At 40.1% G+C, this 25,901-nt stretch overlaps 1 protein-coding gene across 3 annotated transcripts in view; it reads right to left on the reverse strand.

Annotated features, from left to right (window-relative positions):
* Positions 1 to 25,901, reverse strand: part of ZNF277 (zinc finger protein 277) — a 79,757-nt gene that overhangs the window by 25,554 nt on the left and 28,302 nt on the right. For 2 of the 3 annotated variants that reach the window (XM_081079740.1, XM_081079739.1), the window contains exons 2-4: positions 15,601 to 15,802; positions 9,973 to 10,061; positions 9,575 to 9,657 (exon numbers count right to left, since the gene is read on the reverse strand). In XM_081079740.1, the coding sequence (XP_080935866.1) occupies positions 9,575 to 9,657; positions 9,973 to 10,061; positions 15,601 to 15,659 (231 nt within the window). In that variant the 5' untranslated portion in view covers positions 15,660 to 15,802. The remainder of the gene's footprint in view (positions 1 to 9,574; positions 9,658 to 9,972; positions 10,062 to 15,600; positions 15,803 to 25,901) is intronic. The other variant, XM_081079741.1, reaches the window with a different exon arrangement.

Here is a 25,901-nt window from a genome sequence, read left to right on the forward strand (position 1 = left end):
CTTGAGGCAACATGTATACTGAGGTGACTAAATGTAGCCATTTACTGATACAATTATCACTGATAACTCAGTTAAACAGCCAAGATTAGACACCAGGCAATAACAGCTTTCAGAATTTATTTGTGACAACTAGTTAGTAGGATCATTGGCTTCTTCAAGCTGTATCTTTTGGTACAAATATGTGTGTGTGTCTTTAAGCTCTATGTAAAGAGAAAAACATCTATACATTAGCCAAAAGTGGCATTTAATCACTAAGATATTAATTAGAATGAAGCAGAGGGAGGAAGAGTTCCACTGTTTAGGATGAAGAAAGCCACAAGAGAATATTGTTAAAATGAGAAAATGGTGAATAATCCAAAAAACCCCCAAACAAACAAACACAAAACTTGTTCTGAATCCAAAAAGCTGACGTCACAAGGCAACCAAACTGAATTCCAACAGGTGAGAAGCCTCTGGGACAGGCTGGGACACCTGGATGCTTCGCCTTTGGCAGAGCCTGGGAGGAAAAGCCAGTGGAGTGAATGAATAGCTGCAATTGTACAGAATTCTTGAAGGCTGACACAAAGGGGCCTCGCTCTTTTCCACGTGATTCCTCCAAGTTCTCAGGAGTAGGGCAAAGAAATACGAACAAGCGCCCTTCACCGTGAACAGGCACAAAACCCCTCCTGCTTCCTGGGACCGTTCTTCAGCATACAAAGCAAAAGCCATAAGCTGCTGGGGGAGGGACCCAAATCCCGTGTTTAGTTAAAGGTGAGCTCGGCTACTGCTGGGGAGGGGCAGGGATGCGGACACGTAATATTATTGCCGAGAGGTTCTTCCTGGGCGTGCGAGAGCATAAGAGCCGGTAACATAGGCCTGGAAGACGCGACCCTGCAGCTGGTCAGGCACATCTGCAAAGCATTTTCCTTAGGACATTCAGGAAGTTAGAGGCATGCACTGGGGTGTTCAAGGATTTAAAGAAATACATTACCTAGTGAAGATACTGAAAATCTGTGGAAAGGAAGATGTCTTTTTAAAAGATTGGGTAGGTTTGGCCACAACCAGATGGAGTGATAGTGGGGAAAGAAGGCAGATGGAGAAGACATATCCACCCCTGGACATTCTGGTCCCCTGTGATGTCCAGGGACCAGTAAAGGTCCAGAGTGCAATTACCTTCAGCTTACCTGCAGGGATGATGAAAGATCCTCTCAAAAAAGGGAGAAAAACATGAACATTCAGGGATCTTAGAGGAGGAAAAACCATGAAGAAGAATCAATTGGAGAAGAGTTTAAAATTTGTGATTTTCTTTTCTCTCTCTCTCTCTTTTAAGGAGGGCACAGCTCACAGTGGTCCAGGTGGGGATCAAACTGGCAACCTTGGTGTTATAAGCCCCACGCTCTAACCAACTGAGCCAACCGGCCACCCCAAATTTAGAGTTTTCTTAAGTTTTCACTCATCACTAAAAGTTCAGGGTAAGAAATGAAACAGTACATGACCAACAAAATAGAGGCTTAAAAAAAGTGATAAACATTAACATTTTAATTAGAGGCAGAACAAGGTCTGTAATGTAGATACAAGTGAGTCACAGAGTGCAAGCTTTCTTTAGAAGTGACTTGTTCAGGATACCAGACCCAGACTGCATCCCAGAGGGCAAAGCCCCTAATGCACAAGGGACAAAGACGAGCCGTAAGGACAAGCACTGGAGATTCCCGACTGGCAATCTTTTGAGGAACTGAATCAAGGCATGGAGAATGATACATCAGCTATCACTGGTGGCAGAAAAGAAAGGGACCAAAGAGGCCTGCTATCCACTTCCTGTTCTCCACTATCCTCCTCCCCCTGCCCAAAGGAATAAATGAATTGAAAACAACTTACAGAAGGTTTTATTGTGTTGGTTTTTTGGTGAAAATAGGTGAACTAGATATTCTGATTGGCTAGAACAAATGCCATTTATTCGGCAAGAATTTCATAAAGGTTAAATAAGGTCTACTATTACAGTGGGGCCTGCAATGACTTCTGTTTGGTCATAATCTCAAATTCAGAATAGGTTTAAATCTTTCCTACCCACCGAGGAAAGTTTTCAGTTAGTTAGCTAGTCAGTATAAGTTTGAATGTCTACACTGTAGCTGAGAGCTGAATCTATCCTCCACAGAGGGTAGTTTTTCCTAAAGCACTTCAGTCAACCGTTTGAATTACTCTAAACATCTTTACTCTCCATTCTTTGGCCTAAGCGCCATTGTAGAGGCTCACCTAACCTTCTCCAAAAACTCTTCCCTTCCCTTCAGAAAAGTCATGAGATTTGGGAGCAGAGCGTTCTGAGCAAACAGCAAGTGAGCTGGAAAGAGCTGGGCGTGTGTGGGGGCCAGCGGCCTGGCCAGTGTGGTTGCACAGGGAGCGGGGAAGAAGCCGGCACCAGACACAGGCCTCGGGAAGGAGTCCGGACTTTTATTCTAGAGAAATCTGAAGGAATGCAAGAATTTGAATTACTCGAGTTATATAAATTGGTTGAGTGAAGATTATATAAATTATTGAAATGGTCTTCAGATTGTTTCAAACTCAGGCAGGGTGAAAAATAACACCATCTCCTCTTGTTCTTTCTACTATTTCTTTTATCTTCTGACAGTAGGCATGGTATTTTCATTTTAGTCATATTCAAGAGTTATGGTGAAGGCCTATTTTTCCTTTCACACTCTTTTCCCTAGATGATGTGATACTCAATATGAGGAAATTAAAGTATAAAAAGCTCAGTAATTTTCCACTAATTTAAAAATTAGGGTACAAGTTTGACAAAGTAAGACTGAAACACGAATACATTTTGTGTACAGATATTAATGTACAGTTTTAACCACTTTCAAAACAGAATCTGCCTGCAACTTAGTTAAATATTTGAGAAACCCTCTCTCTGACCAGGGTCAAGTAAAAAGCTATACTTTCTCCAAAGAATTCCCTTCTAAGTGTCAAAAAATGCTAGGTAGCCCTGGGAAAGACTAACCTGTTTGTTGGAATCTGACGACTTGAGCATTTGAATTTATGTTAGCAATATATTCGCACAATATACTTAAGATACTTAAATGACAACACATCTCTTCATGTAGAGGCAAGAATAACTACCAAGACAAGGATTCTCAATGACACTACACAGTTTTAAAAAGTAAATCAATTAAATGCACCGTTTTCAGCATTTTATGAGAGATGATGGAAAGTCAACTTTGACATTAGGAAGGATCTTAATAAATAAAAGAGAAAAGACAAGTAAACGTCTAAAGAAAGGGAGTAACACAGAAAAACCCAGAGAGAGATTTCTTAGCTGGATGATACACTCCCCCAAATCCACGAGATTTGATCTGACTAATATCTCACCTTCTTGAAAGACATCAGTCCTCCCACCCTTTCTGAAACTGTGATGAGAAAGCCAACAACCATCTGCTCGCTGCACAGGGTGGAAAACAGCATTTTCCTTCTACTGTGAGTCTCACTGAGGTGGCTTTTGAAGAGTAAGGAAGAGACAGGATAGACTGAACATGTAAAAAAACTAACTAGTAGAGAAAAAAATTCCACACATGTAACCATTTATATGGACTAGATCACTACAATGAAAGAAAAAAGTAGAAGTACAGAACAAAAATCCATGGCAGAATTAAACACACAAGAACGAGAAAAGCCTAATTCCTATTTGTATTAAAGATATAAGGGAATCCAGCGTCGGCAAGAGGAGAAGGCTTTTTAAAAACTGAAAGGTGGCAAGGCAGATTGCAAAATACCCATCTTTTACGGAAAGAAGAGATGCTATCAACATGTCATGCATCGGTATTACCGCCTGAGGAAGTATTCTCCTGGATAAACTCAAGGTCAGGTATAACCCTACGTTTCTCTAAAGATAGAGGAGACTCTGAAAACACACTATCTTCAGGTTTGAAAAGAAACATAAGAAGCTTAGGCCCAAGGCATAAGATATTCCTATCTACCACTGACCTAAAATAACAGGAAATCCGATTTTCTTTAAAAAAATTCTTAGCAACAGAATAAAACATTATTAATTATTCATATATGTATTTATGTCCGGCTCATCCATTTTTAGTCATTCTAACAAATGTCAATTTAGGAAATGTCACACTTGCTTCCAGAAGGAAGCTGAAATTTGATAAAGAATTCTGGTACAACTGGAAAGACGTTGGGGGTTGGGGTTGGAAAAGAGTTCTGAGTTGCTTCCCTTCCTATTGAATATAACATACAGTGTGGCCCTGAGCGTGTCTCCTGTCTTTTACCTTGTTCTTTGATCTAAACGGAGATAATGATATTGCCTTGCTGATCTCACAGAGCCAATATATATATAAAAAAAATGCCAGGTAAAATTTAAATTCTGTTGAAAGAGGTCAAAATGGTAAACTCCAGGAATCAGGTTAGTATTGGTTCAGACTGGGTTTACATTTGTCTCCTAAATAAAAATATTAATTAATCTGAAGGTTAAAATCACTCAGTCTAGCTAGCTTGATCTCTGTTGCATTGTTAATCTTATATTCATTGGGAACTATATCATCTTCTATTTGGTAAAGTTACTCGAAGTAATCAGAGAACCTCCAAAGCTAGGAATTATGCAAGAAAGTTGTAAATGTAAAGTGACTTGTTACTTTGAAGTCACCGACATAAAACAATCGGATCCTTTACTGAAAGTCACTAAAATCTATAAAGTGGCATGAGGATGAAAAATCTTAATGGGAGATACAGAATTTCATTTTGCTCTCATTTTATTGTCGGGGGAGATGGAATATATGAAGTAGTATTAAAAACAAAGATACATTGTTTCTCTCTAGAGGATCAAATTGCTATGTAGGTTAAATTTTTCATAAAATATTTATAGTTATCATAAATGACCTCTCAAGCTGGCATTTACAATAGTGATGAAAAAAAATTCCATGCAGCTAAATGGATGTTTCCCTTCCTCCCAATTTAATTAAAAGTTACATCTTGCTACTGAGAGCTTATGAATGCCACATATCTTCTCTTGTAGCAAATGGAAAAACCAGCACTTATTAATGTTTAAGTGAAAAGTGTAACCCAGTGATTAAAGATGTCTGCCTTGGCTATTTTATATCTCTTTTAAATTGGGGAGATCTGACTATAAGACGTTATAGAAATACCAACCCAATAGGTCACGGTTAAATTTAATACTTTATGAACAAGGCTCAGAGAAGACACAAAAATGAATGGGAAAGTCCGAACTCTTAAGAGGCATCTAATCCAGCAATGAAGACAGATTTTTAAACAACGAACTACAATTGAAAAGCCAATTAAAATAGAGCTTAGAAGAGGGTTGGTTATTGATTCTGACAGGTGACATCAGGGAAGAGTTTTGTGGCAATGTGGCATTTGAGCAATGTGTTGAGGGGTATGTTATTTACACAGGTGGGCCGGCATTCGCATGATGAAGCAGAATGCTGAAATTACCTAAGACACTTGAGTAAATGAAGTGTTTTCACTAAAGTGCAATCTCTACAAGGGCAGGGACTGTGGGCTATTTCACCCACTGCTCTATCAAGAGCATTCAGAACACTGTCTGGGGCCAGATAAACACTTACTGAATTAATGAATGAATTGGACACTGGGTTACTGAAAGAAAGAAGAGGGAAAGGCACTTGAAAAGCTTACGAATACCCATTTCAGAGAAAAGAGGGAGGAGATTAAGGTAGAAGGATGAGATCAAGGGAAACTTTTGAAGAGGGAAGCTAAAGGGAGGAGGGTGTAAGAGCTACGAAAACCCTCAAGAATCTTTCCTAATTCTGTAGTTCCCTTCAGAGCACAGATGAAAAAATTCAAAGATGTGTCAAGCATTTCAGAAAGAAAACTGGGAACACACACACCTCACAAATGTCAAGAACCAATGTGGTCTAGAAAAAAACTGGAAAAAGAAATGTAGTTCTACCTTCAATATGGTATGATAACCTTAAGTGGATTGCTTGGATTCCACATGCCTCCAACCACACACAGAAATACCGTGTTTCCCCGAAAATAAGACCTAGCCAGACCATCAGCTCTAATACATCTTTTGGAGCAAAAATTAAAGTAAGACCTGGTATTATATTATATTATGTTATATTACATTGCATTACATTACATTACATTACATTACATCATATTATATTATACCTGGTCTTATATCAGCTCTCTACGCCACAGTTTCCTCAACAATACAACTGCAGCTAACAGCTACTTCACAGGTTGCTATGAAGCCAGGGCCCAACACAAGCCATAGCACCTGGCTGGCCCCGTAACTGTTAGCTTCTTCCACATCTCCAGGTTGGTCTGTTCTTTGCTACGACTGGTCAGCTTTTAGTGGATTTTTACACAGCTACATTTATCATCTTCGTTTCACTCTCATGATCAGCGAGGAGACTTCAGAATCAATGTTCCTGGCACTGAAGGGTTTCCACAATTTGTCTCCATCTTACCTCTTCAAAGCTCTCACATTCTTCCTCCAAAACATCTTTCTACTTCAGCCAGATTAGACTTACTCAACTTCTCTGAATACGCACTGAACATTTTGTTCAACAAAAACTGTCTACGGCTGAAAGCTTTTCTGAAGGAAAAGGGTTTACTGAGCCTTAAGCGAGCCAGAAAAGGACCAGGTCCTGGGGCGTGCAGTCTAAAGCACAGCCTAGAGCTGGATGGAGAAGGCAGCATGTCCATCAGCCAGGAGCTGATGGGCGGGTTTACACATTATGCTCTGGGGAAGAAAGGTGTAAGTAGTTGAAAGAATTTCCATTGGCTACAGATAAGGGGGTGGGAAAGGGTTGGGCTAGGTGCACAGCCCGTAAGGAAGTATTACACTTTGGTTGGTTGCAGCAACCGTTCTGAAAGTTCATGCACATGCTGGATATGGTGGCCTCTGGAGGTCGGCCAACAACCGCCTGGAGGTTGAGTCAAGGCTCCAACACACATTCTGGAGTGCGAGTGGTGCTCTGGTGGTCGGCCCATAGCTACTCGCTGGCTAACTCTTCCTGTCTCTTTCTCTCACTCTGCAGCCACTGTGATTTAATTTAGGGCATCTCAGAATTCCTCTCTCGTCAATTTAGATCCATACGCGTTTTCCTCCCTTCTCTCCAACTCTCCAACTACCCAAATCCATCTCGTTGTTAAGATACAGGATTATGATTATTTGTACTATTGGCAACATTTAGGTGCTTTCTACATGGCAGGCACTGCTCTAAGTGCCCCACAGGCACCATTGCATTCATCTCTAAGAGACTCCAAGAGACTCCACCAGGTCCATTAGCAAGACAAGAAAGAACACACAATACTTGCCTTTTCTCTCTGGACTGTACTCTCTTATGACATGAGGCACGCCTTATACTTCTTTGTGTGATCATCTAATCTAGCTAAGTAGCAATTTGATGAATACATTCGAACTGACTGTAATTTCATCACATTTTGTTTCTTTTAAGCTGCCATAATGCTCACTCTCATCAAATGTATCACTTTGTCAGACTATAAAGCTAGTAAAAAGGTATGATGTGGTGACTTATAATAAGAAAGATATATTCGGTCTTTGTTCTTGGCACATAGCTCCTAAATTCCTTGGAATTTCCTAAGTGTTGAGAGCTATAAAGGTGTCTTTTGTTTCGGTACTGAAGTGGTTTTTGGAAAGCACCCAGTAACCAAAAGATGGGGGCTGGTAGCCAGGGGATTCAACCATGTGATTAGAGGGTTGAAACTTTCAGTGCCAGCCCCACCCCTACCTCCTTGGAGGGGAGAGGGGCTGGAGATTGAGCTGAATTACCAGTGTCCAATGACTTAATCAATCACACCTAAGCTGCCATAAAACCCAAAAGACGGGGTTTGGAGAGCTTCCCCATGTTGATGAAGCCGGGGGCATCCACGTGCTGTCTTTTGGTCCCCAAACTGCACAGGGACCTCACCCTGTGTATTTCTTTGTCTGCCTGTTGTTGATTCCTACTCTTTAATATCCTTTGTAACACGCTGGTGATCATGTTAGGAAACTGGTTTCCTGAGTTCTTGGAACTAGAAATGAGTCACTTAGCAAACTAATGGAATCCAAGGAAGGCGGGGATTGGGAACCACTGAGTTATGGCCAGTTGGCCAGAAGCACCGCTGACCTGGACCTGTGACTGGCATCTGAAGTGGAGGGCAGTGTTGTGGGACTGAGCTCTTACTTAACCTGTGGGTTTCTGACACTATCTCTGGGTAGACAGGTGTCAGAATTGAGCTGAATTCTAGGATACCCAGTTGGTGTCGGAGAAATGCTTGATGGTGTGGGAGGAAGAAAACCACAGGTTGGAATTGGTGTCAGAGTTTTAAAAGGCCATCTACATTTTATAGATGCAGATCCTTCTAGGGACTTGAGTCTATCTGTAGACACACACCAAAGATGCTGTGTACTGAGCAGCAATAGGGGAAGTAACAGGCTCTGAGTTCTTACAAAGAAAGCCTTGGGGGTACTAGGATTATGACAGTTTGATCATTCTCAGTTAAGGCCACTGTGAGCCAGAGTAAAAAAAAAAACTCACGGAAATTAACAACTAGGAATAGTACAAGCAAATAAAATTCATAATATATAACTGAATTCATCCTTGTTTTGCAGATTTCTTAAGACAATAAGAGAAGAAAAGAAACGCAGGGAGCCCTGTTTCTTCATTGGGTTTGTTGCTACAGAAAAAGCATAATTTTTCTTACATATAAATCAATACCAACAATATCATCTCTCCTTATGGGAGAAATAATCATTTGGGGTGTTTACAAAATATAATGTGCTTCAGGGGACTTTCTCAAATCATCTGATTATGATAGACAGGATTTATTTTCCTCGTAGATCTCTTGAGGATTTAGCAAACATTAAAATCATAGCTCTCTCTCATAACATATCTAGCCAACTCCAAAGATATGAGGAACGCTTATAAGTAACCCCTAAAGGAAGAACAAGTCAATTTCAAGTTGTAGTGGAGATTAAACCACAAATAGCTATAGAAAGCTACATACTTTTACACAAAATTAATAACTTAAAAAATAATTTCTGTTCAACTTATGAAGATAAAAAATTGAACACTTGTATACGTCGCTGCCTTTCTGAAAGACTAAAGATTCTGAGATTTTAAAATGAGCTTGCTTATGGTTCAGGCTGAAAAGGAGGAAGGGTACTAGGGTAATCAAGCCATATGCTTAATTCATAAAAGGGAATAAAAGAGCTAGCACATAGCACATTCCAGTGAAGAGGAGAAAAAAAAGAGGTAATCAATTCAACTCAATTTTAGCTGAGGGCATTTTTCCACGACTGCTGAACCCTAGCATGTGTCAGGCAGCTAAAATTACACTTAAAATGTGTAAGCTTTGTTGTTATTTTAGAGATAATCCAGGAAGCAAAACAAAGCCAAAAATTCTCTCTGCATTTTTAACATGAAATGCTTTCATCTTCAATCAAGGGTGTACTTTTTTTTCTGCTTTAAGAACTCGATGTATTGTCTTCGCTTTTGTGTACGTTTGAAAGTGTCCAGAATAAAAAGTAAAAACCACAACCAAAGAATAATAAGAAAAATGATTCTGTATGTGTTTCAATAAACTGTTCACCTTTTAAAATAGTTCTTACCAGTCTCCGTTTCTGAAGCTCTTCTCTAAGTACTCTATCTTCTGGTAAAACGTCGCATAACAAAAAATAATTGTCCTGTTCTTCTGTTGAAAGATTAGAAAAATGAGAAACAATATTTATCAATTTTTCCACAAGGATTTCTTACTTTAAAATATCTATATCTATAGGACATCTATATCTATATCTATATATCTATAAACCTATATCTATATCTATATATCTATTAGGATCTCTTTTCTGGTATATAGATATATTAGCTTTATTGAAGTTAGGCAACATAAACAGCAACTTAATTTTAGTTATCATGAAAGTGAAAGAATTCTAACCTAAGAAAGTGAGATTATTCCTTTGAATTTTTGGATTGTGCAGAAAAGATGGCAGCCAAGATGTACACTTACCAAGTGGAGCTGTGGAATTGATTCTTATCACACTACAAAAATCTGTAATGGGCTGTTCAGCGAACCTTTTCCTCCAATATAAAACGTACCTTAGAACAATCAAACAGAAAAGATGGTGAGAAGACTCAATACAGTACTTTCTTTAGAACGATAGAATTTTATAAGAACATTTAATTATCCCAAAGCAACAAATCAAATGTTGAATGAAAACTGCTGGAAAATTTGTAAATAGAAAGGCATTCTACAGAAAGGGCACTTTAAATGGCACTGTAGAAAAATGAAATAAATATTTAATGAAATGAAATTACTCTGTAAAGGCATGAAAATGATTAAACTTTACTCTCCCTAAGTTCAATAAACAGACATGTGGGAAAGTTAAAATGAATTATAAATAGCAACAGTCATAATAATAATGCAATAAGAAGTCAGCCTAAATTCAATGTCTACATGACAAGAGAGTAAGATTTCTTATGTCCACACTGTGTCTGAGGTGAGGCAAAGTTAGCCTTTGGAAAAATAGTCAAGTTTTATTTATAAGTCTTGCATCTAACGAGCAAGCAGACTTAGATTTAGTTAGCTCATTATATTTCTCCTAATGGCTGTATTTGGCTACATTTTTAAATTTATCAGAGCATAACAGTTAGACCTGTAGATCTGATCAAAGACTGAGAAAGATGACAGGGTTTGACGAGCTGCTCATCTTTCCATTTATCTACCAAGACTTATACTGGCATTTGCAATCTCACTTATCAAATGGTACTGGGAGAATGTGGTCCCTTTCATGGAGAGAAAGGAGATGGAAGGGTTGACTCTATAATTGACAGTGTTAACCAATGGTGGTTGGTGCCAATTCCATGCCAACAGGAATCCGCAATTCGGGGTGTGGTGAAGGGGGAGACTTTTATTCAGTGCAAACAGCTCAACTGTGAAACAGCTTGGCTACAAGGAGGCCCGTTTTGAGGTGGCCCCGCTGCTAATTACGACTCTGCTGGTGTTACAGCTCCGCTCAGGTCCAGTGAGAGCTCAGCCAATGTAGCAGCTCCAGCTGGGGAAATGCAGTCTTTGATTAAAACTCAAAGTGTGCTTCACTGAGACAGAGGGTGGGCTGACTTAGAGTGCCTTCAGGCCCTGACTGGGCCATTTCTAATGTAAATGAGGACTCCAAATCTTCAGTTTGATTGGTCCAAATAGCACTGCAAATGAGGATATAGCTGCACAGCTCTGATTGGACCTGGAAAGTCTCAGTCCTATTGGTTGAAATAGGATTCCAGCAACTGCTTTATAAGGGCTGGCTCGGCCGGCAGGAGCACAGTGCAGGCGGGCAGTTCAGTGCAGGCTTCTCCCTGAAGCGGGCTTTGTGTGACAGGCCCCTGCTGACAATGGCTGCTAGGCTTCGTTTTTAAATTTGAGCCCAGTCAGCCACCAGGAGTCTTTCTTAAGAGATACATTCATTCTCGGGGTCAACAGCAGTTTATTAGGCTACACAATCAATGAATTAAAGAAACAACGAAGAACCAACACCTGTGATAGAGATGAGACTTACTGAAACAGCTGCAGTGTACAGAAAGAGTTGAAATTTGGACATTTTAAATGGCCTGATACAGTACCTAGCAGTGTTACGTACACAGTAGGTCCACAGTACATGTTTTAAAGAGGTAGAAGAGTATTTAAAGATTCCTGGGAGATTGTCTAAGTAGCCTCCAACTCCCAATATGTTGTTCTTATCTCCCATTTTCTTAACATTCATTTCCACATTCCATGGTGTTCTACAGAAAGGGCATTCATTAGAAAAAAGTTATTAGAAAAACAAAGTGTATTAGAAAAAAGTTATGTGCTGGGACAGAGTTCTGAGAGAAAGAGAGAACTACGACATGAGCTAATATAAAACACAAATGGATGACAACACTGAGAATAGAATATATAAGGAAAAGAAATGACAACACCGAGTATAGAATATGTAAGGAAAGGAATAATGTATAAAAATAGAACCACATGTTGAAGTTCTTTCTTCTCATGTCCAGCCATGGATGGGTAAGTACAGGCAGAGCTCTTTGCTTCTAGAACAGTGCTGGACCTTTCCTTAAGAGATCTGAAAATGATACGTCTTGGGCGCCAGCTCCGCCTCAAACCATAGATACTATAAATGATGTACCATGATTCTATGGCTAGCTCACTGGCTTCCATTTAGAAGTATCAGAAGCAGAAGGCGAGTACGTATCTGATCCATCAAAGTTCAAAAAGAAGAAAAGTATCTACCAAAGGCGAAAACATGAGTTCCTTGGCCACCCTGGGCCAGCTTCCATGCCCTCCACTCTTCAGCACCCTACAGCTACTCTTATTCTCCTCTTTCCCACCCCCCACTTGTTGCTTTTCTTTTCTTCCCAAGGAAGAGAGAAAAACGGGAGAAAGGAGAGGCAAGAGAAGACTTAAGAGAATCAAAATGACATACCCAGCCACTTTTCTCATTCTCCCCTCCGCATCTTTTCTATTGCAAAGCGGTGACAGGGCTAAAGAAACACAGGAGAAGCTCTACGAGACTTGTCAGGAATAGAAGACGGATTGTTCTTCCAAACTGAAGTGCACAGACATCTGTTTTCATGACTAACCACATTTACACAGCAGAACCAGATAACTGGCTTAAAAAACCAGGAACTCCAAGCTGCACGTGGAGTCCCCTCCGGGCTCCCACTGAATACTGCAAGGACGAGTTTGTCACTCCTGATGACCAGGCCATGGAGGACCATCTGGGTGACAGCCTCTGGACAGAAAAGGGACTATTGGTCAGCCCTTCAGGGTATTCGTTCCACGCTGGGTCTACAGTTTATTAGAAGGCTAACATTTCACCAAACATTCAAGGAGCACGTGAAAATAGTTATATTAATAGTGTCAGAGGGCACAGTGATGGTGGATGATGATACGTGGGTGACAATCATTAGCAGCCACCGCTTACGGAAACCTTACCTGCCCGGGGTCACACAATGAGAATGGCAGAACTGGGATCGGAACTTGCTCTCTTTGCTCCACACCCAACCCCAAGTCTTTCACAACACATAATTTTCAGTGTTAAGGAATCACTTAGTACATCTCTTCTTCATTTTCCCTCCTATTTCTCTAGTTTATTTAAAACTACAATTATAGTCACTCAATATATAAAGGCAGCCAGGAAATAATACGTGGTATAAACTGTTTATGTTGAGTTATCAAAGCATTTTTCATACTTTATTAAAAAGCCATAAAAGTAATTATTAGGTCATCAACAAATACTTTCATTTTTGGAAAGAACTTCAATCATGTTTCACAAAATCCTCTCACAAAAAATCCTGTAATAATGTCTTGCCTGCCCAGCCCCCACTGTAACTGGCGTGTTTACTGAGAGAGGCATAAAGATTTGAGATATGGCTGTTAATTAAGCAGCACTGAATGAGTGCAATTTAATATAGAAAGGGGCAAGAATTAAGGAATTAACATTTGTCTTCCGGAAAAATTTCATCTGCTGAATAAAGCAAGCATATAGCTCAGAATAAATAACTATGTTAAATGGCTCAAAGGAAAGATTTTTATTTTTGTTTTTGTCTTATTCCCTCTGCCTGAGAAAATCTTAATGTTACTCTGTTCCAATAAAGAAAATGTCAAATATATTTCACATGAAAACTTACAGCTTTCTTATAAAGCACAAGGTAAGTCCATTTCATATCTATTATTTATGATCTTTATTACTTTCTGTCCTCAAAACAAGCATGGAGAAATTGTGTGTGTGTGTATGTGTGTGTGTGTGTGAATTATTCAACTTGTAAAGAAGTTCTGAGTGAATTAATTCATGCCAATTGAACTTCTTACTGTTCCTTCCACCCCCACCACACAAACCCCTTTTATAACTGCTTTTCTGAAGTTAGAAAAATGTCACATAATGTTGAGAAGATTCTACTTTATCTCTGATCACAAAGAGCCAATGCTTATATTGTTTTGGAGAGAAATTTTCAGTTTCCTTAAATAGTAGGAGGGTCTTACCTAAAGGAGACTGGATATATTAAAGGTATTTAAAAGCAAGAGTTTACTCATTTACATTCCTCATCAATTTTAATTAATCACATTTTTACTTCCTGGGAGTGAAAATATTACTTAATCAGGAGGACAGTTGACAAGGAGAATTTAGGTTTCCAAATTTAAAGTGCATGTCACCTCCACACTTTATTCATAAAGCACTTATATCAGATAATCATCTTTTTCTTTTGGATTAAAGTATCCATTTTATTACATAACTGCCTTTTGACGGTGATTGAGCCTAACATTTAATTGTTAATTCCTAAGCCCTGAGACCTAGTAAATAATTTGATTTGCCTGCCCACATACAGATGAGATTCGTGCCAACGATACAGCAGGTGCCCCATCCACTGTTTTACGTAACACTTGGCAGTCTCTGAGGACTGGTGTTGTCCTGTTTTATAGATGAGGAATCTGACGCTGACAGTGGCTCAGTGAGTTGCGGGAAGTCACCAAGTCTGCACTCAACCCTAAGCCTGGCGGGTTTCGTAGTCCACTCTTTAACACAGCTCACGGCTTTGCAGGACCCACCATAAGAAAGAAGCTGCTTGCTAGGAATGATGTGGTCTGGGAGGGAAGGAATCTAGACGCAGGGGCATTGCAGTGTCTGGGCGCCTCTAATGCTCTGCAGGGAAATCCGGACAGACCTCACCACAGGCATCGAAACACACGCTGTCAGTAACTACACAGAGCCAGTAACGACCGTGACGTTGTTTCTACGGAAAATGCTTATCAAGTTTCAACTCATAATGACCTGACATCCCTACTCCACTGACACTGCTCAAGAGAAGGCATTCCTCCTGGACAATCACTTCTGGGGAAAAAGGAACAACTGCCTGCGATACTTGTCTGTTGGTAGGGATCGTTCTAAGTCAGGTGCTCGTATGTCGGCGTCCAGCTCACTGTGGGCCTCGGCTGTACAGGTCAGGTTCTTCCGTGTCACACACGCCCAACGCTGCCAGTCCCTAACCACTCCCCTCTACCTGCTCATCTTCCTCCTCGTCTTCCTCTCAGTATCGGAGTCACTGACCTCGACAGCCATCTACTCTGAAAGTCTCCCAGCCTGTGGCACGGCTCAGTTTTGTTCTGGTTTCCAACCTCATCACATCACTTAAGCTGACAGTTCTGTGGACAATACCCCTTTGGCCTGACAGGCTCCAAGGAGCCCTGTTCCCAAATACCGCCCTTTGGTGGCCGAGTCTGTTCTGCACTACCCGAAGGCCTTACTGAGCTGGACAACACCTGTGGCCTGAAACATTAAAAAGAACAACACACAAAAAAACCAGTTTGATAGAGATCAGCAATGTCAGCCGCTGGTGGAATGTGGAAAAGGGAATAATATCATCTACTCTTGGGAAAGCTGGTCTGTTTTCAGAATCTGTAGAACACACAACAGTATGTGACATTCTCAAAAACTTACACACTCAGGAGGCACATGAGTGCAAACATTTTTTTACAAGTCTGAGGAGAAACCTGAAAAAGAATGCAAATGTTCATTTTTGTACAGGAGTCATTTTATGTGTCAGTCGTGCCTCTCCTGGAAGGAATACTACATTCGATTCTTTTACTAACAGAAACAGGATTCACCTTGGGAAGTCAGCAACCAACTTGACGTCAGCTATGACAATCTTATGTTCGATAATCATGTGCTTCAGGAGTTTGTCCTGCTCAGCCGCAGGGATGTGTTCTTCACAGAAGATACAAGGCACAGATGGAGAAGCTTCTGAGGTGGTGGTGCCACCTGGACCTTCTGGCAGGGAAAGCGGCTCCAGGATGCAGTCCTTACTGTCTGGGGGAGACAAAGTGCAGAAGAAAAAGAGGATGATTTCTCTCCTCCTGCATTAAAATGATCCTAAAGCTATTTACATATCTCCAAAAAGAACACGACATAGCGCCAGAGAGCAGGATACGGTACAACCATTTTAAACAGCTTCTGTAACTCAGAGGCGAGGAGTTTTGCAAAGCAGCTGAAATGCCCTAATTGCCGCTTGAATGGGGGAAACCCATGTGTCAGGGCAGCTGTTGAAGTCTTCTTCTGGACCCTGGCCAATGGCAGCCATTCCGGGCACGTGCAGGGAGAAAGCTGCAACCCGCTGGGCTACGATTCTCTGGTTCACCTGGGACCTATGGCCGAGAGCCATCACGCTGTGGGAGGTAAATGGTATATACTGAGGCGACTGACGATGCCAGGCCAGTCGTGTAAGCTGTGTCCTGTCACACCTGCAAAGTCTTTCCTCTTTCTGATTACTTGTCACATGTAAGGGAGAAGACAGCTTTCACACTGGGTCGACAGAGCATGTGCTGGGTGGCTCAGATGACAATTTTCGATGTTGATTTATGCCTACCATTTTCTTATTACCTAATTATGTATCATGTATCATGATTCAAGTTCCTGTGAACAAAGAGATGAATGCTCAATTCCTGGACATACACAGTGAACATTTTTCCTGTGTACTATTCCCTTTCCTAACATCACTTCTAGTGTCTTTAAGAGTGGAGGAGTGTAAGGTCGATAGCTCTGAACTCAGGCCCTCAGACTACAGCCGGTTGTGCTGGGAACCTTCTTCAGTCTTCCGGGGTGGACGGCTGGGCTGGACCTGTCATCTTAGGGAGGCTAGTGAGTAGTCAGGAACCAGGCAACTAGGGTAAGGCATCTGGCATCTGAGGACAGGCAGGGCACCTTCTTCGGAAAGAAGGATAGCTATTCCATAGATAACAGTCTTTGGAATTAAGTTAGTATTTCTTCCCCTGTAGTTTTCTTATTTTTATCTAACTTTACCTTATTTCCGAAGGACTTTTTAATTAAATAATTCATTGAATCGGTTTCTGGTGTACTGCTGAGCATGACCTAAGAACGGGCTAAGTGACGTATGTACGAGGGCAGCACTCGCTCACTCATGTAACAGACGTCAGCTGATTATATGCTGAGTGCAGGTTCCTGCCACCCAGGTTAACGTGCTCACAACTTGTCTGAAGGTTCAAATCAGTTAAAAGGATAAAGCGATAGAGTATATGCAGGGTTTCTGGGAGGAGGAGTCACCTAACCGAGCTGGACAGGAAAGATGACCTTTAGGAGATGTCCTCTAATACGTCACTCAGAATTAGGGTTTCTGGGTGGGAATTCCCGCCCGTTCTCAGGAATTTTTTTCGCTTTCCCGTTCCCCAAATCCCAAGATATAAACTGTTTTCTGTTCTCTACGATGAATTGTTTCCACACAGTGACGGCAGATACTACCAACCACCTGGGTTCAAGGAGCCCATTTTCCCGATTTCCCGACCAACTTTTCTCGGGATTCGGGAACAGGAAAGCGAAAAAAATTCATGAGAACAGGAGGGAATTCCCGCCCGGAAACCCTACTCAGAATACTCTGCTCATATTAAAGTTTGTGAAATCAAACTGTTTATCTGAGTTCCATAAAATTATCCAATACCAGAAAACATGGAAACAGGCTATATGTGACAATAGGGAGACTATTTAAAATACCCTGTTTCCTGGAAAATAAGACGTAGCTGAACCATTAGCTCTAATGCGTCCTTTGCAGCAAAAATTAATATAAGACCTGGTATTATTTTACTATAAGACCTGGTATAATATAATATAATATAATATAATTTAATATAATATAATATAAAATATATAATAATATAATATATAGAGGTATCCTGATCATGCACAAGAGTGTGGGCATCGTGAACTTCTGGGAAGCCCATAAATAAGGTGGTGACAAGGCCTGCAGCAAAGCTTCCTTGGTAGTCTACTCTGTCCTGAAGAGAACCCCCAAATACTAAGCACTGGGATGGCAAATGTAAGGCAGTAAGATTTGTCTAATGCAGGGGTGTCCAAACTTTTTTCAACGTTTTTTACCAAGGGCCATATGCGGTAAAATACACAAACAGCCGGGCCACTCACTTGAGGTGAAGTACGTATTGCCTCACCTGGTTTATTTAAGTAAACTAAATATATTTTTGGAATTTGCTGCGGGCCAATTAACAATGGATTGCGGACCACAGTTGGCCCACGGGCCGGCCGCAGTTCTGACACCCCTGGTCTAATGGATTGTATATTTCCAGCTGTTACAAGAATCGTATCTACATCATACCACACAATAAAAAGACAATAGATGCAGAAATATGTAATTCTTTCTATAGGAACCTTCAACTCAAAAATGCCACTTCAACTCAAAAAGGCAAAAGAAAGTAAAGTATATCTAGCTTCTTACAGCAAAGAGACAAAGCATCTTGGAACTCCTGCTTTAGCCCCAAACCCACTTCACACATTTGTTACAAATTAACAACAACAAATTATCAGCTCTCCTTCTCACTTTGAACAGCAACTCTGTTCAAAAATGAACTATAAAAAATACCACCCCAAGGGAGCTTTTGAGAAGGGAAGCGTTTTTGAGAAGATTCTATGATGAGTAGAAACAATTTTACTGACTCTGGGTAGGACCCTGAAAGTGTCAAATTATTATTCTAGGATGGTGCCTCTGAAAGCTTAATGTGCATGTCACCACCTGGAGATTTCCTTAGAGTGCAGATCCGAATTTAGTAGGTGTGGTGGCCGGGGACACGGGCCAGTCAAATTCCCTGCTGCAGTGAGCAGGACTCAAGGGTGACCTCAGGTGCTGTGCCTGGAAGCCCAGCTCTCCACAGGCTGCTCTCAGAAAATGACCAGACGCAGCAGCAACAGGGGACAGACTTATCCCTGTGAGACATGGAACTTCAGTGACGTGCCACTGGCTGGAGGACTCCACGGTGGCCTTGCCAGAAACACGCTTAGAACTGGGCTGCAGCCTGAGATCTCAGCCCTCTTTCCTTCACGGGGGCAGGGGGTGTGGGGGGTGTGGGTGTGGTCACACCCACATGCGACCTCCTGGAGCTCCCTCTCCTTTTCCCTTCTGGTGCCTTCCCCAACAAACCCAACAGACCAAGTCCTGTCTTGCTGTGTGCTTCTCAGAGGCCATGAACCAACAAAGCAGGTCTAGGTCACGCAGGGAGAGAGGCATGAAGTTCTGCAGCTCTGAGTTCCCAGGTGAGGTCAGTCAAGCCCCTGCCCCCAACCACACTTAGAGTAGTCGAGTTCTATCTAGGGAACAAACATCATGATTCATAATACATCTAGGTGCTAAAATAGGTAACCCTAGACTGCAATATGTCCCTACTACCAAGTAGATAAAGGCTGCTTGCTGGTATTGAAGGGAAAAGAAGCCTTTGGGTTTCTGACCCCCTTAAGTCAAAGGAGAGAACAGCTCACATCAACAAGGAAGTAAGGCGCATTTTGCTGGCCGTCCATCAGAGGGAACAGCAGAACACCTCCTCCACGCACCCCCCTCGAAGAGAGTCCCCACAATTTGCGTTGCATACTTTCACCACAGGACTACCGAAACCCTGGGGGGGAAAAGAAAAAAAGCAGCACTGTTTGCTTTACTCAAACCAGATCATATTGGTTTAGTGGCTACTCTCACCACATTCTGATAAGCTAATTAACTGATAACCATCATCAAAATTGGAATATCAAGATTGGCAGGGTATTTTTGTTTGTTTTGCTGTTTTAATTCACAAACTGCTGTAAACAAACTCCTTTTTTTCAAAGTAAACATTTCCTTTACATTTATGCTTTATTTATATTAGTGCAATTTATTTAATTATAACTTTCTTAAGTATTTTATCAAGCATGAACAATATTTTCAGACCTGTTTGCTCAGCTTTTGATTTGACAGATATTGTATCTTTCCACAGGACTCCTAGTCAATCTCATTTATTACGTGTTTGTTTTTTTCCTGATATTTTAAGAAGGTAACTTTATTTCTAAATTCTTAAGGGTATTTCTCTCTTACACTAAAAAAAAATGGCCTTCTACTTCCTAAAGGAGTCAGTGCTTTGATTTCTAAGGGTATGGTCCCCACATACCCATTTGGAAAATGGAAAAGACCAGGTGTAGTCCTTTTAAGTACCATCAATCTCCAATGCTCAGAGTAAGAATATACTAAGACCCTTATTTAATTTCCCCTGGGCTAAGAATTCATTTTTTAAATGACTGAAGCCCAGTATTTAACAGATTAATTTACTGCACTCTTACTGAGAGTGGGGGAAGACGACGGCTTAAGTAAATCAGTGCCGTCACACGCTCTCCGTGCCACGTTGAGACTGAAATGAGGTAGTGCTGGGTAGTTCCCCCCTATACAGCTGGTAGGTTTGCCACTTCCTTTTAGTATGAAAACAGGGCTCCAAACACATTCAACCCTTAAACCTAATAAACTTACGTTTGAAAATTTAAGGAGCTAATCGAACACCAGCAAAAAGCTACGAAAACTTTATTACAACATCACCTATAAAGAAAGCCAAGTAATAGAAACAACCTAAATGTCATGCAAATGAAAATCAGTTCTATAAGTTATGGCGTATCTGTGCTGTATGATATTATGCATCTGCTAAATAACAATTATGGAGACAATGGAGAAGTACTGAAAACCATGTTTGATATTGACTGAAAAGGGCCTAATTCACAATGAACTACACACTATACTTCACACACGCACACACACACACAACCACATACAAGCACAAGATTTGAAAGAAAATACACCAACAGAAAAAGAATGGAAGATTATGAATGGATTTATTTATCCAAAATTTTCTTCAACATTGAAAATTTTTGAGTAAAAAGCATGTTATCCGATGAGTTCCTCAATGTGACTGCGACCGACAAAATTATGAAGTAAAGCCAACAGTTTTATCTGGTCACTTGCTAAATCTTGACTTTTAAGATGAAAATTTTTGATTAAATTTAGCATTTTAATATTGAATGCCTACTACACAGGAGGTATATACTATGTACTCTACAAAATACAAAGATTACTGACATAATATCCCTATCCTAAAGAAGTCTAGAGGAAAATATAAGACAACTGTCCAAATAATTATAATAAAGGTCAACATATGCAACGTTGGCCATATAAATCAAGGGCGAAGGGATAGGAAGGAAAAAAAATAATTCAAGTCAGGAGACATGAAGGAAAGTCTTCATAAGGGATGAAGTCTTTGAAATGGTAAAGAATTCCATTCCATCCAGCACGTAGATATGAGTAGTAATAAATCAAGAGTCAGTTAGTGCTGGAGTGTAAGTAAGAAAACGCTGCAAAAGTAAATGGATCACACATTGGTGGGCCTTGATGCCAGGTCCAAGATTTATATTTAATTTGGAAGTCATGAGTATATTCTGAAGGACTTTAATCAGGGAAGTAATATCACCTATTAGGTCACAAAACAAGTCTTAACAAAATGCAAATGACATACCAAACTTATGGGACGTAGGAAAAACATACCAAGAGGGAAGTTTATAGTAGGAAATGTCTACATTAAAAAGAAGGAAGACCTCACATAAACAATCTACTTTGTAACTCTGGGAACTAGGAAAAGGAGAACAAACTAAACCCAAAGTGGGAAGGAAGGAACTAATAAACACTAGGAAAGAAATAAATGAAACAGAGAATAGAAAACAGAAGACAAAGATGCCAGGACTACACAATGGGGAAAAGGTAGTTTTTTTAACAACCATTTGGGTAAACTGGTTATTCACATGCAAAAGAATGAAATTGGATCCTTACACCACACACAAAAGTCAACTCAAAAGGGATTAAAGACTTAAATGTAAGATCAGAAACTCCTAGAAGGATATAGGAAAAAGAATCTAGGAAAAAAATCTTCGAAACACTGTCCTTGACAATGGATATGACACCAAAAGTACAGGCAACAAAAGCAACATTAGACAAGTAAGACTATATCAACTAAAAAGCTTCTGCACAGCAAAGGAAACCATCAACAAAATGTCTTATGGAACGGGAGATAATATTTGCAAACCATATATGTGATAAGGGGTTAATATCCTAAATATATAAGGAACTCATATAACTCAATAGCAAATGAGCAAACAAACATAATAAATAGCCTGATTAAAAAATGTGCAAAAGACCCGAATAAACATTTTTCCAAAGAAGACATACAAATGGCCAACAGGTATATAAAAATGCGCTCAACATCACTAATCATCAGGAAAATGCAAATGAAAACCACAATGAAATGTCACCTCACATCTGTGAGAATGGCTATTACAAAAAAGACAAGAGGTAAGTGTTGGTGAGAATGGAGAAAAGGGAACCCTTGTGCACTGTTGGTGGGAATGTAAACTGGTACAGCCACTGCGGAAAACAGAGTGGAGGTTCCCCCCAAAATTAAAAACAGAACTCTCATATAATCCAGCAGTACCACTTCTGGGTATTAATCCAAGAGAATTGAAAACCAGGATATTGAAGAGATATCTGCATCCCTATGTTCACTGACTCATTATCCACAATAGCCAAGAGGTGGAAACAACCTATATGTCTATTGATGGGTGAATGGTTAAAGGCACTGTGGTATAGATACACAACGGAATATTATTCAACCTTAGAAAAGAAATTCCGTCACATGCTAACACATGGATGAGCCTGGAGAAGGCCACACCTCACTGAGAAGGACAGTCTCTTCAACAAAGGGTGCTGCAAAAACCGGACATCCACATGCAAAAAAGATGAGTCTAGGCCTGGACCTTACGTCCTTCACAAAAATGAACTCATTATGCAAAGTGAAATAAGCCAGTCACAGAAGGATTCCACTTATATGAGGCATCGAAGGTAGTCAAAATCATAAAAGCAGAAAGAAAGTAGAATGGTGGTTGTCAGGGAATGGGGGAGACAGCAATGGGGAGTAGCTGTTGAATGAGGATGGCGTTTCAGTCACTCAGGAAGAGTAAGTTCTAGAGATCTGCTGTAGAACAACAGGCATACACTTAAAAATACTACCCTATGTACGTGGACCCTTAAATCCTCTTGTCTAATTCTGGACAAGTTACCTAACTTCCCCTAGCTTGTTTCTACCACATAAGAGTGATTAATCTCCATAGTCACCTGACAGAAGAGTTAGGAGGGTTAACTGAGGACATTAACATAAAGCAAAGGGTAACGAACAGAACGTATAAGCTCAATGAAGGTTAGCTCCTATTATTACTACAGATAATCATGAGTATGGTTGTAAGTTTGAGGATGAAAAGAGATGGGCATCGTCTGCACTGATGTGCATTAGAAATTCCTGTCGATTAATTCAAAATACACATGCCATGGCCCCAACACAGATAAATGATGGATTCATTGGTGGACTTAAATCAGACAAGATTTCTACTGTTTAAAAACATGTGTTAAAACAAACATGGTTAAGTATAGTTTTGCAGAGATATTTTCTCTCACTCTAATGCTTACTGCCAATGAGATTGAGAAGACAAAAGGAGTTGGGATGGAGGAGAAAAGACCATGTGTTATAGGACTACTTTAAATACTCTTTCATATCAATGAGACTACATTTCCTCCACTACTCCTACTCTACACTATCAAAGACACTTCTGAGCGTTTCAGTGTAAAACTACTGCAAGTTCTTATTTTGACAGAGACAGGACGAGGGATGCTGGGGCTCCAAGTGGAATTCAAGGGGGGTTGTTTTTATTTCATTCTAAGTCATGAGAACGAAGTCCTCGCCTTTATCAACCGCCCACCAGTAGGAGGCGGTAGAAGTCAGGGGGTAGACAGAGATTTGGTTTGGGAGTGGAGAAACCAAGTGAATGCTCTTATTTACTGCAATCTATGGGGGGAAAGATGGAAAGGGAGGAAGGGTAAATTCTGACTCGGAAAGATCTCACTAGTTATTGACCTGCCTTATTAAGTGGTGTCCAGTGGAAATTTCATAGTGCATGGACAGAGGTTGGATTTAACCTAATTTAATTTGACAGGCAATTACTTTGAAATCAGTATTCTAGCCAGTATTTTAATGAAATGGGTTGGCAATTAGAAAGTTGTAAATTACCTATTTGAGATTCCTTATTAAGTATAATTAGCATTTTGATACAATCATAAATTTCTGAGTTGTGAGGCTGATATTTCTCATTTATAGAATGAAATAGCTATGTTGTGCTCTTATTTTAGTGTTTGATGTTTTAATTCATTAATATGAATAATTTTAGTACAATCGTTTTGTTTATATTTTGTAGATAATAAGCAGACTAAAAAGAGAAATGACTTTATGAAACATAATCAAATTAGTCTTCAGTGATGAAATGTTTCTTTACTATGAGTTTGCTGATACACATTTGATAAACCGAACAATAATATCAGTAAAACATACAAGTTGCATTGGTTCAGATGTATTTTTTTCCAGCAAAATAATGATTTAAAGCAATGAGGGCAAGCTTTCATGTTATTTAAGAAGTGGGAAGCCAATATATAAAGATCTTTAACAAAACTCCTGAAAATTCTCGGTCAGTGCTTCCTTATGGTGAGGACAGGCTTCAGGAACTGCTGTCATTCTCACTATGTCAAGCCCGTCAAGTGAGCTGGGACGCAGCCGCATTAGCGGGGCCGCCATTTCTGCCTGTATTTCAAGAACACGTCACTGACAAGGAACAGTCTCTTCAACAAAGGGTGCTGCAAAAACTGGACATCCACATGCAAAAAAGATGAGTCTAGACCTGGACCTTACATCCTTCACAAAAATGAACTCAAAATGGATCACAGATGTAAACACCAAGCTATGAAACTAGAAGGTACCACTGGGAAAAACCTTGAGGACATCACTTGGTGTACGACGATGCCTTTTTAGGTACAATACGGAAGACATGGTCCAGGAAAGAAACAGTTGATAAACCGAACGTAATTAAGTTAAAAACTTTTACTCTGCAAAAGACGATATCAAGAGACTGAGAACACAAGCCACAGACTAGGACAAAAGATTTGCAAAAGACACACCTAGTAAAGGACTGTTACCCAAACTATATGAAGAACTCTTAACACTCAATAATAAGAAAACAAACAACCTGATTAAAAAATGGGCCAAAAATCTTAACAGACATCGCATCAAAGAAGACGTAGAAATGGCAAATAAGCATTAAAAAAAGATGTTTCACATCATACGTAATCAGGGAAATGCAAATTAAAATAATGAGACACCACTACACACCTATTAGAATGGCTAAAATCCAGGGCACAGACACTACCAAATGCTGGTGAGGACATGGAGCAGCAGGAACTCATTTGTTCCTGGTGGGAATGCTTCATGATGCAGCCATTTTGGAAGACAGTTTGGTGGTGTCTTACAAAACTAAACATATTCTTAAAATCCAATTCAGGAATCATACTCTTCGGTATTTATTCAAAGGAGTTGGAAACTTATGTCCATACAAAAACCTGCACACAGATGTCGATAGCAGCCCTATTCATAATTGCTAAAACTTGGAAGCCTCCTTCAATAGGTAGTTCCTGTGGTCCATCCAGACAATGGAATATTATTCAGCACTAAGAAGAAATGAGTTGCCAAGCCAGAAAGACACGAAGGAACCTTAAATGGATGTTACTAAGTGAAAGAAGCCAATCTGAAAAGGCTACACACTATCATTCTAGCTCTATGACATTGTGGAAAAGGCAAAACTATGGAGACAATGAAAAGATCAGTGGTGGCCAGGGGTGGTGGTGGGGAGACAGATGATGGGGGGGAGGGCACAGAGGAGATTTAGGGCAGTGGAAATACTCTATATTATAATGATGGACATATGTCATTATATACTTGTCCAAACCCTTAGCATGTACAATAGGAATAATATTAGAGCAGAAAGCTTATAAATATCAAAGAGAGGATTCCTACATTTATTAAAAGATAAATACACTTTTTTGAGTGCATTAAGGGATTAAGAAACTTCAAGAATGAGTTCTTTAAAATTTAACATATGTGTGACACCAAGAACTCCATAAAAGAAGACCCAGAACTATAAAGATACAAGGGATATTTTAGACAACAAGGAAAACACAACA

Source organism: Rhinolophus hipposideros (genome assembly GCF_964194185.1).
Source record: "Rhinolophus hipposideros genome assembly, chromosome: 18".
Classification (NCBI taxonomy): domain Eukaryota; kingdom Metazoa; phylum Chordata; class Mammalia; order Chiroptera; family Rhinolophidae; genus Rhinolophus; species Rhinolophus hipposideros.